Consider the following 14,679-nt stretch of genomic DNA (forward strand, 5'->3'; position numbering starts at 1 on the left):
TTCTTCTCTTTTGCTGTCCAATCTTCTGCAGAGCCCCCCCTGCCCCAAAGCACGAACACCCCCCCATGTTGAGGGCATGTTGCCTGGTGTGGTCCAGGGGGGGTGGGGCCGCTCGCTCGCCCCCTCCCCTTTCCTGGCCTACCGGGCTGCATGCTCGGATAAGGGTCTGGTATGGATTTTGGGGGGGACCCCACGCCGTTTTTTCAGCGTGGGCTACCCTCAAATTCCATACCAAACCCGAAGGGCCTGGTTTGGAACCTGGAGGGGACCCCCATGCCGTTTTTTCCCATTTTGGCGTGGAGTTCCCCCTCAAGATTCTCACAGCACAAGTCGCGCCGCAAGTCGGATCAGCCTGATCCGACTTGCGGTGCGACTTCATTCAAATCAATAGGCTCACATAGGGAACCATTGATTTTGAATGGAGGCAGAAAAAAACGTATAACGTGGCTTAACGCAACGTCTGTGTGTGATTGAGGCCATAGAGTAACATGGAGGGGCGTTTTTAGGCTGCAAAAAGAAAACGCCTGACGCTACTTACAGCGGCGTTAAAAACGCCCCGTGTGCATGGGGACTTATCATTTTGTTCAGTGTATATACACACACAGTGGAGAAAATAATTTTCTCTATCGACAGATGCAGCTCCTTATCTTCTTAGACCATTGGGTTATGCTCCTCCCATCAGGAATAGGACACTAGGCAGGAAAAAGCTTTACCACGTCTATGGGGCTGCCCCTGCAGGCATAACCCCACACACTCTGCTACAGCTTCCAGTTTGTTTCTGCCTAGTTTAGGAGTAGGACCTAGTTCCCTGCTGGGACTTCGGTCTGAGCTATATAAAATATAAATTTTTTATATGTAATTTTTATTTACTAGTTTAGAGTTCCTGGAGATCTACAAGCAACAGCCGACTGGGTTTCGGACTGGATAATTTAGATCCAGCAAATTACCGTGTTTGGGGGGCCCATACCCCTGACTATTAGTATAAACAATTGAAGAAAAGATCATTTAGATCCTTAAGGTCTCCCAGCCTGGCCAGCGAGCTTGAGCAGGTTATAGTCCAATACTAGGCCTCTCCACGACAGAGCCCTGATGGATGGAGACAAGCCTGCAAGTGGACTGTCTAGGTGAGACGTGACGACCTGGAATGCCCTGAGTTGCAACGTACCCCCTGGCTGGCAGCACCCCCACCCTGAGTTGGAGGTGTTCGATTTGCAGTGGCGCCCACCTGGTACCGTGGTATGGTGAGTAATGCTGTCCCCCTAATCCTCTGGCGGTCTTGGGGTGGACGTGGGCTCCCTCCTGGTAATGGTCGTACCCTCAGGTAATCCCTCGGTTTCCCTGGCCTCTCGGACATACCAGCCTCCCCTCCAGTTATTTCTTACCTTGGAGGGCGGTAATATTACGGCTGCTGCAGCGTTCCTGCGGGGTGGGGAGGGTCTCTGTCCTGGTGGGGTCTTTTGTTAAGGACCTTCTGATGCCACTTGTCTGGGACCCGAGATATCTAGGATGCATATCTACACATCCCTATATGGGCATCAGCTGTTCGCTTTGCCATAGCAGAGGGGCATTATCAATTTGCGGGGTTACCCTTTAGTCTCGCCTCCGCTCCCAGGGTTTTTAGGAAGGTACTGGCCCCGGTGTTGACATTGCTTCGCCAACGGGGGGATTGTGGTACTGGGGTATCTGGACAATCTTCCATTGAGAGCAGACTCTCATTTAGCCCTGTTGGGCGATCTGTCGACAACTGTCAGGACCCTGCAAGGGTTCGGATGGAACATCAATTTCAAGAAATCTGCCCTGATACCTTCATTGAGACTGGATTATCTGGGCCTGACTCTGGATTCCGCTTTGGCGAGGGTCTCAAGCTGCAGAAGTTGCAGGGGGCGATTTGGTTGCTGTCGGCAAACAATCTGTCCTCTCTGCGGATTTGTATGCGGGCCTTGGGTCTGATGGCCGTTGCTTTGGATGGTGGTGACCACGGACACCAGCCTGTCAGGCTGGGGCGGGGTGCTGGGAAAGCTCTGTGCCCTGGGAATCTGGACAGTAGAAGAGTCAAGACTACTGATCAATGTTTTGGAGCTCGGAGCAATAAAGCTTTGTCTGAGCCGAAGGACAACTCTTCTGCGGGATTGTCTGGTTCGGATTCAATCGGACAATGCCACGGCTGTGGCTTACATCAATTACCAGGGGGGCACCAAGAGTGTCTTGGCGGCCAGGGAGGTGGCCGAGATTCTGGCTTGGGCAGAAAAGTTTGTTCCAGGTCTCTCATCCCAGGTGTGGAGAACTGGCAAGCGGATTACCTGAGTCATCAGGTGTTGGATCAAGGGGAATGGTCCCTACACCCGGAGATGTTTCATTTCCTCTGTGTCTGGTGCGGGACTCCCTAGGTTGATCTGTTTGCTTCTCGTCTCAACAGGAAGGTTCAGAGGTTCATAGCCAGGTCTCGGGATCCTCTGGCCGACGCCACAGACGCACTGGTGGCTCCTTGGGGTCGGTATCGGCTGATTTACGCCTTTCCTCCGTTGAAACTCCTGCCAGGGCTTCTACTCAGGATAGAGGTGGAAGGGATTCCGGTTGTTCTGGTGGCCTCTGTGTCTTGGTACCCAGAGCTGGTAAGGTTGGTAGCCGATGCTCCTTGGAGACTTCCTCTCAGGGAGGATCTTCTGTCTCAAGGGCCGATCTTCTATCCTGCTTTACAGTCGCTGGCTTTAACGGCATGGCTGTTGAAAGCCAGGTGTTGAGAGATAGAGGTCTTTCGGACTCTGTGATTCCTACACTATTGAAGGCCAGGAAGTTGACTACCAGGAAGATCTATCATTGTACTTGGAAATCGTACATTTCATGGTATGATTTACTGAAGGTGCACCGTCGTTTGTTTTCAGTAGCTAGGGTTTTGGCCTTTCTGCAAAAAGGGGTTGAACAGCTTTGGGCACTATCAAAGGTCAAGTGTCAGCTTTGGCTATATATTCCCATCGCCCGTTAGGTACACATGCCTTGATTTGCCATTTTAATGCGCCATATGGCTCCCCCGGGACGATCCCCGCTACCTCTATGGGATCTGAATTTGGTTTTATCTGTTCTTCAAAAGCCTCCTTTTGAGAACATTCGAGAGATTTCTCTTTCATTGTCTCAGAAGGTTGCCTTTTTGGTGGCTATCACTTCTGCCCGCAGAGTGACTGAATTGGTGGCGTTGTCCTGCTGCTCATCTTATTTGGTGGTCAACAAAGATAAGGTGGTACTCCGACCCATTCAGTCTTTTCTTCCTAAGGTGGTTTCTGATTTTCATTTGAATGAAGACATTGTGCTGCCTTCACTCTGTCCCAAGCCTAAGCATCCCAGGGAAATTGCCTCGCACTCTTTGGATGTGGTTCAGGCTATCAGGGTTTACCTGGCGGCCACTGAGTCTTTTTGAAAATCAGATTCTCAATTTGTCCTTACCGAGGATTGGCTGCGTCTGCTGCGAACATATCCAGATGGATCAGGCAGACGGTAGTTCAGGCTTATTCGCTGAAGGGTCAGGTTCCTCCTTTCCCTGTAAAAGGCGCATTCTACTACAGAGTGGAGTACCTCTAGGGCTTTTCGCCACCATGCGTCAGTGATGCAAGTTTGCAAAGCGGCAACTTGGTCGTCTATGCATACGTTTACAAAATTCTACAAAGTAGATGTGTTCGCATCTTCGGATGCCTCTTTTGGTCTCAAGGTTTTGCAGGCTGCTGTCTAAAAGAGATCTTTTGTTCTCTTTGAGGGTGTATGTTTTTTGGGGTGAGTTCCAGGTGTTTCTGGTTGAGCTCCATGTTACCTGGTTTGCTAAGTTTAGCCTTTTGGGGAAGTAATTTCTTTTTTGGTGTTGTTTTTTCCCACCCCTCATGCATATACTGCTTTGGGACATCCCAATGATCTAAGAAGATATAGAGCTGCGTCTGTCAATGAACGATAGAGAAAACTGGATTTTTGTACTTACTGTAAAATCCTTTTCTCTGAAGTCCATTGACAGACGCAGCACACGCCCCTCTACTTTGGAGTGAAATGGGGTTTTTGTCTTCTAAACACTGCTTGCAATGAAACTGGAGTTCTTCTTTTTTGGTCATGCTCCAGGCCACCTGTGGATTGCGGTTGACCCATCTGGACGTTTCCTCATACTCACCTGTGATGTGAATGAACTTCCTTTGACGATCGTGGCATTTATACGCTCCAAATTCCCACCAACTTTGTTTCCTGCGCAAGCTGCTCAGACAGGTGTCTCGGGTGAAGTCATCCCTTATGTACACCTGGGGTCCATTGAGGTTTATCGGTTCCATGGTCCTATCCGGATGTTCTGTGGCTATTCGGAGAGGAATTGGGTCGTCTACTTGTTTCTGGAGACGGACTTCACATGCTTGTCTGACCTTCCTTAACAGGGGGTCCAACTGTCCGGTAAGGGTACATCCTTTATTGTTTGTGTGATCTCTGTCAAGAAACTCCATTTGCAAGACTTTTGTTGGATCTGTGGCTATATTTTCAGCATTTGAATCCTTTTCCTCCACATGGACTCATGGACATTGGTTCACCTCCTTTCCTCTAGTTAATTATTCTACTTAGTGGCGCTGTACCATCTTCACAATGAAACTGGAAGCTGTAGCAGAGTGTGTGGGATTATGCCTGCAGGGACAGCCCCATAGGCGTTGTAAAGCTTTTTCCTGCCTAGTGTCCCATTCCTGATGGGAGGAGCATAACCCAATAGTCTAAGAAGATATGGAGCTGCGTCTGTCAATGGACTTCAGAGAAAAGGATTTTACAGGAAGTACAAAAATACAGTTATTAAATCCGTGCAGATTTTGTAAGTTTGCCCACTTGCAAAGCAATGAAGGGTCTAACACCAGTGTATTTTAATGATAGAGACAGAATATCAACCAAAAGTCCAGAAAAAACACATGATACAAATGTTATAAATTGAGTTGCAGTTCAGTAAGTAAAATCAGTATTTGATTTCCTACTCACCAACTATAATTATGGCTCCCACAGACTGGTTATAATATGTGCTCATGTGGTTCATAAATTAGTTCTCTCAATTTTAAAAAGTTGCACCTGACGACAACTTATGTGTATAAAAAAAAAAACCTGTGCACAGAATCTTTCTTCCATCCACACATTACCATCATGGGCAAGACCAAAGAGCTGTCAAAGGATATCAGGGACAAAATTGTAGACCTGTACAAGGCTGGAATGGGCTACAAGACCATCAGCAAGAAGCTTGGTTAGGGATTATTCACAAATTAAAGAAATACAAAATAACCATCAATCGCCCTCGGTCTGTAGCTCCATGCAAGATTTTGCCTGATGGGGTAAGGGCGATCATGAGAAAAGTGAGAGATCAGCCCAGAACTACACAGTAGGAGCTTGTGAATGATCTCAAGACAGTTGGGACCACAGTCGCCAAACAATACGCTGCCATAGATTGAAATCCTGCAATGCCTGCAAGGTTCAGAAAGGATTGGGAGAAAGTGCTGTGTTCAGATGAGACCAAAATTGAGCTCTTTGGCATGAACTCGACTCGCCGTGTTTGGAGGAAGCAAAATGCTGACTATGACCCTAAGAACACCATCCTATGTAATTTTGTGATGCCTCAGGTCAGGTTTGGGATTTTAAGGGCAGGAGTAAGAGATATAAATGGTAGTGGGTAACATAAATAGTTTATTAAACAATATAATATTTACAAAAACTTGAGGGTGAATGGGTAAAGGCCCATTGGGTGCTGGTGAAAGAGAGAGGTAAAGAGTGTGTTTACACGTGAGAAATAATTCATTTACTTACTCTATACAGCACACAGTTCCTGTAGCATCTGGAGAAACACTGGGAAGGCACAATCACAGGAAGTGGATATTGAACATGTATGTAAACAGTATACAAACCGCATAAATTCTATCAGAATTTTCTTTGCACATATATCATGTTACTGATTATACCATACTTTATTACTTATAGAATCAGTGATATATCCTTGAAAAAGGCCACAATTGGCCGAAACGCGTCGGATTACCGATCGGACACCTCCTCTGAACCAATCCCTGTCATTTGATACAAGGAACAGCAGAGCAGGATTGTCCAAAAAAAAACCGAAAGTCACTTATTTCTCACGTGTAAACACACTCTTTACCTCTCTCTTTCACCAGCACCCAATGGGCCTTTACCCATTCACCCTCAAGTTTTTGTAAATATTATATTGTTTAATAAACTATTTATGTTACCCACTACCATTTATATCTCTTACTCCTGCCCTTAAAATCCCCAACCTGACCTGAGGCATCACAAATTACATACGATTTTTAGGGATGGTGGCAGAAACTACTATTACCTTCCAATACAAGATCCATAAACCTAACTCTTTCAAAGAACACTATCCTTACAGATAAGCACAGAGGTGCAAACGTTATGTTTTGGGGTTGTTTCTCTGCAAAAGGTACAGGCTGACTTTGCTGCACTGATATTCTGTCTCTATCATTTAACATTTAAAATACACCTATAAAATAATTGATAGACCTTTCATTTCTTTTAAGGGTACACGCTTCGTCTCTATAGGCGGGACTTCCTAAGTGAAAGATATTCGGGAGATTCCCCTGCTTACGTTATCCCTGAAGGTGTTTTTTTGGTGGCTATCACTTCTGCGCGCAGGGTGTCTGAGCTGGTGGTGCTGTCTTGTCATTCACCTTACCTGGTGGTTCACAAGGATAAGGTGGTTCTTCGTCCAGGTCTGTGCCATCCGAAGGTCGTCTCTGATTTTCATTTGAATGAAGACATTGTGTTGCCTTCCCTGTGTCCCAGCCTAAGCATCCTAAGGAAGTTGATTTGCATTCCCTAGATTTGGTTCGGGCAATAAGGGTGTACCTGGCAGGTACGGAATCTTTTAGAAAGTCAGACTCACTATTTGTCCTCACAGATGAATCTCGCAAAGGGCTGGCTGTTTCTGCTGCGACCATTTCCAGCTGGATCAGACAGACTGTGGTTCAGGCTTATTCCAATAAGGGTCAGGTTTCTCCTTTCCCTGTTAAGGCGCACTCTACTCAAGCGCTTAGTGCCTCCTGGGCCTTCCCTCATCAGGCGTCAGTAATGCAGGTTTGCAAGGCGGCCACCTGGTCGTCTGTGCACACATTCACAACGTTTTATAAGGTGGATGTGTTGGCATCTGCAGATGCTTCCTTCGGCCGCAAGGTTTTTCAGGCTGCTGTTTAGAGGACTTGTCCTCTTTGAGGGTGTTTTAGATTTTTTTTCAGGTGAGCTCCAGCTGTTGATAGTTGAGCACTATGTTTCCTGGTTGGCTATGTTTAGCCTTGGGGAAGGTTTTTTTCTTACTGTTCCCACCCCTCATGTTTGACACTGCTTTGGGACGTGCCAAGAGAAAATGGGATTTTTGACTTACCGTAAAATCCATTTCTCTGATGATCATTGACGGACACAGCACCCGCCCCTCTATGGAGTTTTTTTTTTTTCTCTTCTGACACTGCTTGTAACAAAACTGTCAATACCTATTGCAGAGAGTGGAAGTATACCCCCCCCCCCCCCCCCCCAGGGACTGCCCCATAGGCATAGTCACGTTTTTGTCTGCCTAGTGTCCTACTCCTGTAGGGGGCAGTATAACCCATATAGTCATGAAGACGAAAAGCTGTGTCCATCAATGAACATCAGAGAAATGGATTTTATGGAAATGGATTTATGGTAAGTCAGAAATACCATTTTTGTTTCCTGCATGAATGTGCATTCATTTTTTTTTTTTTTTAAGGTGAACTTATCCTTTAAAATGACTTTTCGGCCTCAGTATATGTTGCTTGTGAACTGAACACAATTAAAGATAAAGATCTTATTATACCTTATAGGAGATTTCATTATGGAGAATAGATATGGTATAAAAGTCTGTTGATTATTTTATTTTAAAGACCTTTTTAGAATTTTATATATCAACCCTAAGGAAGTGTTGAGAAAAATATATATTTTTTTTTAATGGTTTTTGACCCTTTGTGCAATAGAACAACCCACACAAACAGCAACTCCAATGTTAGGGTTCATTTGAAGAAAACATTAGAGACTTTACTGTATTTGAATGCAAGGGGTGAGGTATTTGAATATATTTGTACATGATTTTACATGGGATTTCTAACCTATCAAGGAAGAAAATAACGTTAGGGGAGGATTTAATGTGTTGCTACATCAAAGGTTAGAATTTGTGATCAAATTTTAACCTGGCCTGAAAAATGTCTGTGATCAGTGTGGGAATGGGTGTTTAATGTTTTTGTTGTGTGCTTTTTTATTCTGAAGGAACTACCATGTAATAAAAGTTCTTCACAAAGGGAAAATCAAGAAAAATTGTCTCCTGGAACAATACCTTTAAATTTGGAAGCAACACATTCAATGCAGGATTCCTCTCCACCTCCATCACCGAAGGTAGCACAGTTTCAGCAAGATGCACCAACCTCTTCTGGCAGTGCTACATTATCCCTTGAGAGGCATCGGCGGACCCATGAAATGACTGATGACACAGAAGAACAAGTAAGTTAATTGCATTTTAAACCATTCCTATTTTTATCCCAAGAAGCATATTATCGTCCAACACTAACTGGGTGTTTTATTATGTTAATGCTCTATTAATGGTGAGTGGTGTATAGTGATTAATATTAAAAATAAGCACTCCTACAACTTGTTTTCCTAACCGATATACTTGTTGCACCAGCACTAGTTTACACTTTCCTTTACTGTATTCATATGTACCTAATGATTAATTGTGTTGGTGTTCTGTTTAATTATGGATGATGTTTTTAGATATTACTGAAATATAACAATTCCTACCTATTGTTTTTTAACAAATCGTTATTTCTTGTTCATGAGAGAAATGCAGCCTTTTCCCCATTGGGACTTTAGATGAAGCGCCACACAACCAGTAACAAAATAAAAATATTAAAGGTTTATTGAGTATATGCCAGCAATAGAACTGGGAAAAGGGGTCATAATGCCAAACAGTTGGCCCAAATATACAAATCTATTACATGGTTACATAAAGTATTTAAATAATCCATGGTAAACGTGTCATAGCATCTATGGTGACCCAACACGTTTCGTGAGTTTGGTCTTACTCTTCAGTGGTTGATGCATAGACATAATCTATAAAGTAGAATGGTTAATAAATATAACATCGTAATGAACATGGAAATGTATCGGGTAGATTGGAATGTGGGAATCAGACTAAAGGATCCATACTCACCAAGATGCAGGATGCTGCATGCCAATGTCAAACCAGCAGCCACCGGATACGTCTGACCCAGGAGCTGTGGGTAAGGGATCCAAACTGGCCAGCAGCGCAAAACCGGACAGGTGGAAGAACGGGCAAACAGAACAGTCCAACATGACCTGCCAGGATGTTGGGTATAAAAAAGTGTATATGGACGGTGACGTCCATAATGAACTACAAAAAAAAAAACAAAAGATGGGAAGGTAAAAACATTAGTTAGAAAATATAAAATAATGATTAAATGGCCAAGAGCAGCCACATGGTACAATTTGGAATGGTGAAAGTGACCTGCACAGCTGAATTAAATGAGAATTCACATGTGAAACTAAGTGTATGTGTTCTAAAGTATACAATGCAACTTGGTGAGGCAGTGACACCAGTTAATGGGATTACCCCAGGTCAAATTGGGCCAAAAAAGTAAATATTTGTGACAAATGAGGGAGGGGGAGGGTTTTCAACTCCCAGGAAGATAATGCTGACCAAAAATAGCGTGTGTCTATCCACCTGGGAGGCGTTGCATAGACTGGTGTCTAAGCCCTCCTATTTCTAGCCCTGCAGTCCCATAACAGGATCCCTCCCAATGCCAGGTGGATGCCCAGGGGGAAGGCTGGACAGACAAATTAACCCCACCATCCCTTGTCGCCGTAGGGGAAAGGACAACGCAGGAGTGCGAGTTCATTGAGAAAGAAAGGATTTCAGAGACTGTTGGGTTACATTACCAACAACCAAGGTGCCCCAAGCGCTGACAACTGCAACAAATTCACTGTATAATGTCCCAAACAAAACTGGTGCTGCCGTCAGAAAGCAGTACAAAATTACCATCCAGCAGGAAACCAGGGGAGACCGCACTGCACTAGTTTGTGTTATCTTGATAGCGATCAGAAACGATAACCAGGGTAACAGTTTATTGTACAATCAAAGTAATGGACACAAGTCAGTAAAATACCATACCAGGTTGTTCCAGTTCGGTGGAGACCAGTGAATGGTTGTTGGGTCTGTTCGGCAATCAGGGAACAAAGCCGCTGACTAATGGGTATTGCCCAAGGAACCGTGAGTGGACGGGAGCCAGGCCGGGCCTTCCGGCGCTCCAACGTGATGTGAAATTGCCTCAGGGCCCTGTACCGGGTACTGGAACTAGGAAGAGCCAGCCTGGAATGCATAGAAGGTCTGTTGCCATGGCAACACATTCACGAGCATGTGCTGTATCAAATCACGGAAGGGCTGGCAACGGTGGAATTTAAAAGGCCAGGGAAAGTGGAGGCGTGGAGTAGGCAGAGCCAGTTGAACTAACCAGCAGTCATTAACCCATTCTCACCCACTGGCCAATAAAAACACCAAAAAAAACAAAAATTACCATAAAGGTAAGTATAAAATGAATGCCCTAAAATTAGTACCATACAAGATACCACATGGAATGATCATGTATATGATCAAACAATTAAATATAAATATGAAACCGGGGAAAGGAAAAGGATCACTAAAAAAAAATAATGAAAAATAATAATTAAAAAAAAAAACAAATGTGTGTAATGATTAGATGAATAGAAAATAAAAATGTATATCCATAAAAAATACATATATATTGGAAAAATACAGATAAGGATGCAAAATAATGAGTACGTTACTTGATGATGAAGTGTCTGCATATTTAATAAAATTAAAAATAATGGTGATAATGATGAAATTAGGGGCATGACATCACAAGATGGTAGCACCAGGGATGAGCTCTGATGTATGTAATGTAAATGGCAGACTGAACATGGCGGGGAGTGGGTGACTGCCAATACATGCCTCATAGATGTGAAAAAGTGTTCATGACATTTATTCAGGCCCAGTGGATACTGACCTGTGAGAGGTGTTGCATAATAATCAGTACAAAGAAATCTCCAGAATTATTTGTAAACATTTTAATATTCTGAAATTAGATCAGAGATTGGGCCCCTCTTTACCGTCCACACCACAAGTCACGTTCCGAAGGGCACGAACTGTAAACATCCTAGCCCCCCGCGAACTAAAAACTACCAACGGCAGACCCTTATCAGACATCAGGGCCTATTTTGACAATAGGACGGGGGTGTTTCAATGTAGAAAAAGGGGCTGTCTTACATGGCAATTTATAACACATAGACTTTCCACCATTAATGACACAAAAGGCAAGACTTTTCATATCAAACAGTTCATTACTTGCTCAACAAAATACATCATTTATGTTTTAAAGTGTTCTTGTAATCTCCTGTACGTAGGACGCACAACACACACCGTGCGCAATTGCATCGGTGAACATCGCAGATTTATCAGCAAGGGCTGCGACAAACAGTGTCCCCCGCCACTTCCTACAGGTGCACAAGAAAGATCTTAGAAGCTTGGAAGTCATGGCTACATGGATATTGAGGCCATTCCCAGGGGTACCTTGACCATAAACGAGAGGTTCTCGTTCTTGTGCAAGAAAGGAGACCTTTTGGATTTTTAAATTTGGATCTTTGTCCCCCGGTGGCCTCAACGAGAAACTTGAGATACATACCAATATGGAACACCTCGCACAGGTCAGTATCTACTGGGCCTGGATAAATGTCAGACATGAACACTTTTTTTTACATCTGAGGCATGTATTGGCAGGTGCCCACTCCCTGCCATATTCAGTCTGCCATTTACATTTCGTACATCAGAGCTCATCCCTGGTGGTATCATGTTGTGATGTTATGTCCCTAATTTCATCATTATTATCATTATCACCATTATTAATTTATTATTTTACATTTTTTTTTAAATATGCAGACGCTTCATCAAGTAACTAATTAATTATTTTACATCCTCATCTGTATTTTTCCAATATATAGTTAATACATGTGTATTTTTTTTTTTTTTTTCTTATGGATATCATTTTTATTTTCTAGTCCTCTAATCATTACACACGTATTTATTTTTTTTTTATATATTTCTCACTATTTTTTTATTTTTTTTTGTGATCATTTTCCTTTCCCCAGTTTCATATTTATATTTGATTGGTCATATACATGATCATTCCATGTGATCTCATTTTAGGGCATTCATTTTATACTTACTTTTTTTGCTGTCTTTATTGGCTAGTGGGTGAGAATGGGTTAATGGCTGCTGGTTAGTTCAATTGGCTCTACTACTCCCCTACTCCACGACCTCTACCTTCCCTGGCCTCTTAAATTACACCGTTGCTGGCCCTTTCGGGACTTGATATAGCACATGCTCGCGAAACGCGTTGTCACGGCAACGGACCTTCTATACGTTCCAGGTTGGCTCTTCCTTGTTCTGGTTACCAGTATGTCACTTCCAGTATGTCACTTCCACCCCAGGGCCCTGAGGTGATTTCACGTAATGTTGGAGAGTTCCTTAGGCAATACCCATCCTTCAGTGGCTTTGTTCCCTGATCGCCGAACGGATCCAGCAGCCATTCACTGGTCTCCACCGAACTGGAACAACCTGGTATCGTATTTTATGGACTTGTGTCCATTACTTTGATTGTACAATAAGCTGTTACCCTAGTTATCGTTTCTGGCAATATCTGATCACTATCAAGATAACACAAACCCGTGCAGCGCTGTCTCCCCTGGTTGCCTATTGGATTGTATTACCACCTACTGCAAGATCCGACACTGGTAATAAAATAAAAATGTGTGACTGGCCTGATGTAACCCTTCTTACTTCTAGCATGTCTTCGTTTTTTTCCTTGTGTCCTGGGAGAATGAAAGCCTTTTTTTTTTTTTGCTCTACAGAGCAAAGTCTAACCTTTTTGGCGAAGTGTGACCAACTCAAAATGATTCTGTCATACTTCCCAGCATGCTTCAGTTTTTTGCTACTGTCCTTAGGAGGATGGAGGCTTTTTCAATGCTCTGTGAGATACTGCTCTACAAGCTGCTTGAGTTGAACTGTCTACGTAGCTATCCAGATTAGCATATCCCAGTAGCTTTGAACCTCACTGGACAGATTGCAGGGAATGTTTTCAAACGTGTGTGTACTGTATGGCTCTGCATTGTGGCACATCCAGACCTGTGGGACTGCGTGGGCTACAGATCGCTTTTCCGAGTCCAGCTTTTGGTTTGACACTGCCTCTGAAGACTCACTTTGTGAGTAAGCTATGCAGATTGAGCAATTGGTGCTGTCTCGAACCATTTGTTACCATTTTTTTTCCCCCCAAATTTCTGTTGGTTTACCGCAAAAAGCAAAAACTGAGAGGGACTGAACAGAGGTGTCTTCTGCTAGTGGAATGTCGCATGCATGTGCCCTGTTCCCAGACAGCTTTGAGCAACCACCTTCCTCTACTGCTCCTGATTACGATTGACAAACAAAGGCATGCTGGTTGTAGGAGTTCTACTGCCCTGGTCAGTGATTTTGTTTTTTTATTTGGCTGTGTCCAAGCCTTCTGTAGGTGGCAGTACAACCCATTAGTCTCAAGTTTTACAAGAAGTAAAAAAAATCCCATTAATTATTGCGCCAACGCAAACCTACCCTAGCTTTTCTGTAGCCATATGTACTTGGTGGTTATTGCATTAGTTCTCAATTTATTGGTGGGTGATGAATGTTGATTCAAATTACTGAAAAATAATTTGTTCTTTTTTTATCTCCAACTCTTTTGCCTCATTTCTTTTTTGTATTTATTGTATTGTATTTAATTTTTTTTTTCCCCCTGACATACCTATACCATAGAAAAACATCCTAATACAAAGCAAACCACATCAACATTAAAAAGACAAAAATACCATGCTAAACCCAACATTATAGTTGTAAACAGACATTCTAACTTATTAGAATTCTAATTTACCAGCTGTCTTGTAAAAAAAATGGTACTTCAGCACTCCTGAACTTATAGCACTTTTAATATTCTCACCGACACCAAACCAGGTACGTGAATCCATCAAAATCGTTTTGGAATTTTTTCAAAGCTCACCTATCCTGAAAACCCAATTGCTGTAATATACATTGGCTGCCAATACCTAGCCTCCCCCCCCATACGTGTTGGTGAGTGTGGCGAAAGTCACTTTTTTGCAATAAGTTTTCTTGCAAGCAACAAGGTTCTACTAAGCCCCAATCAGATTATCTTGAATTTCTGAAACCTATATCTATATCATATATATATATATATATATATATATATATATATTAGAGCTGCACGATTAATCGTTTTAGGATCGCGATCTCGATTCACCCCCCTATACGATCTCCATTCTAACTATCTGCGATTCTGGGGGCGGGGTAGGAGAGGCAGTCGGCCGCAGTGGAGCCAGCCTGGAACGCAAGTGGCGGCGTCGCCACCGATACAGGAACTGACGCCAGCAGTGAGAGACCGCATCCACTGATGGGCGGTACCTTCAGAAGCCCCATGGACGCTGCACTCCAGCCCTCACACACATAGCATGATGAGCTTTCCATCGTGAGGTAATCGACAGAGGAGAGGA

The 14,679-nt window shown here is 43.5% G+C and overlaps 1 protein-coding gene across 1 annotated transcript in view; it reads left to right on the forward strand.

The window, feature by feature from the left end:
* Positions 1–14,679, forward strand: part of ACIN1 (apoptotic chromatin condensation inducer 1) — a 219,613-nt gene that overhangs the window by 102,011 nt on the left and 102,923 nt on the right. The window contains exon 7 of the mRNA XM_082244819.1: positions 8,287–8,517. Coding sequence (XP_082100945.1) covers positions 8,287–8,517 — 231 coding nt within the window. The remainder of the gene's footprint in view (positions 1–8,286; positions 8,518–14,679) is intronic.

The sequence above is a fragment of the Pelophylax lessonae genome (genome assembly GCF_965119305.1).
Source record: "Pelophylax lessonae genome assembly, chromosome: 1".
Lineage (NCBI taxonomy): Eukaryota > Metazoa > Chordata > Amphibia > Anura > Ranidae > Pelophylax > Pelophylax lessonae.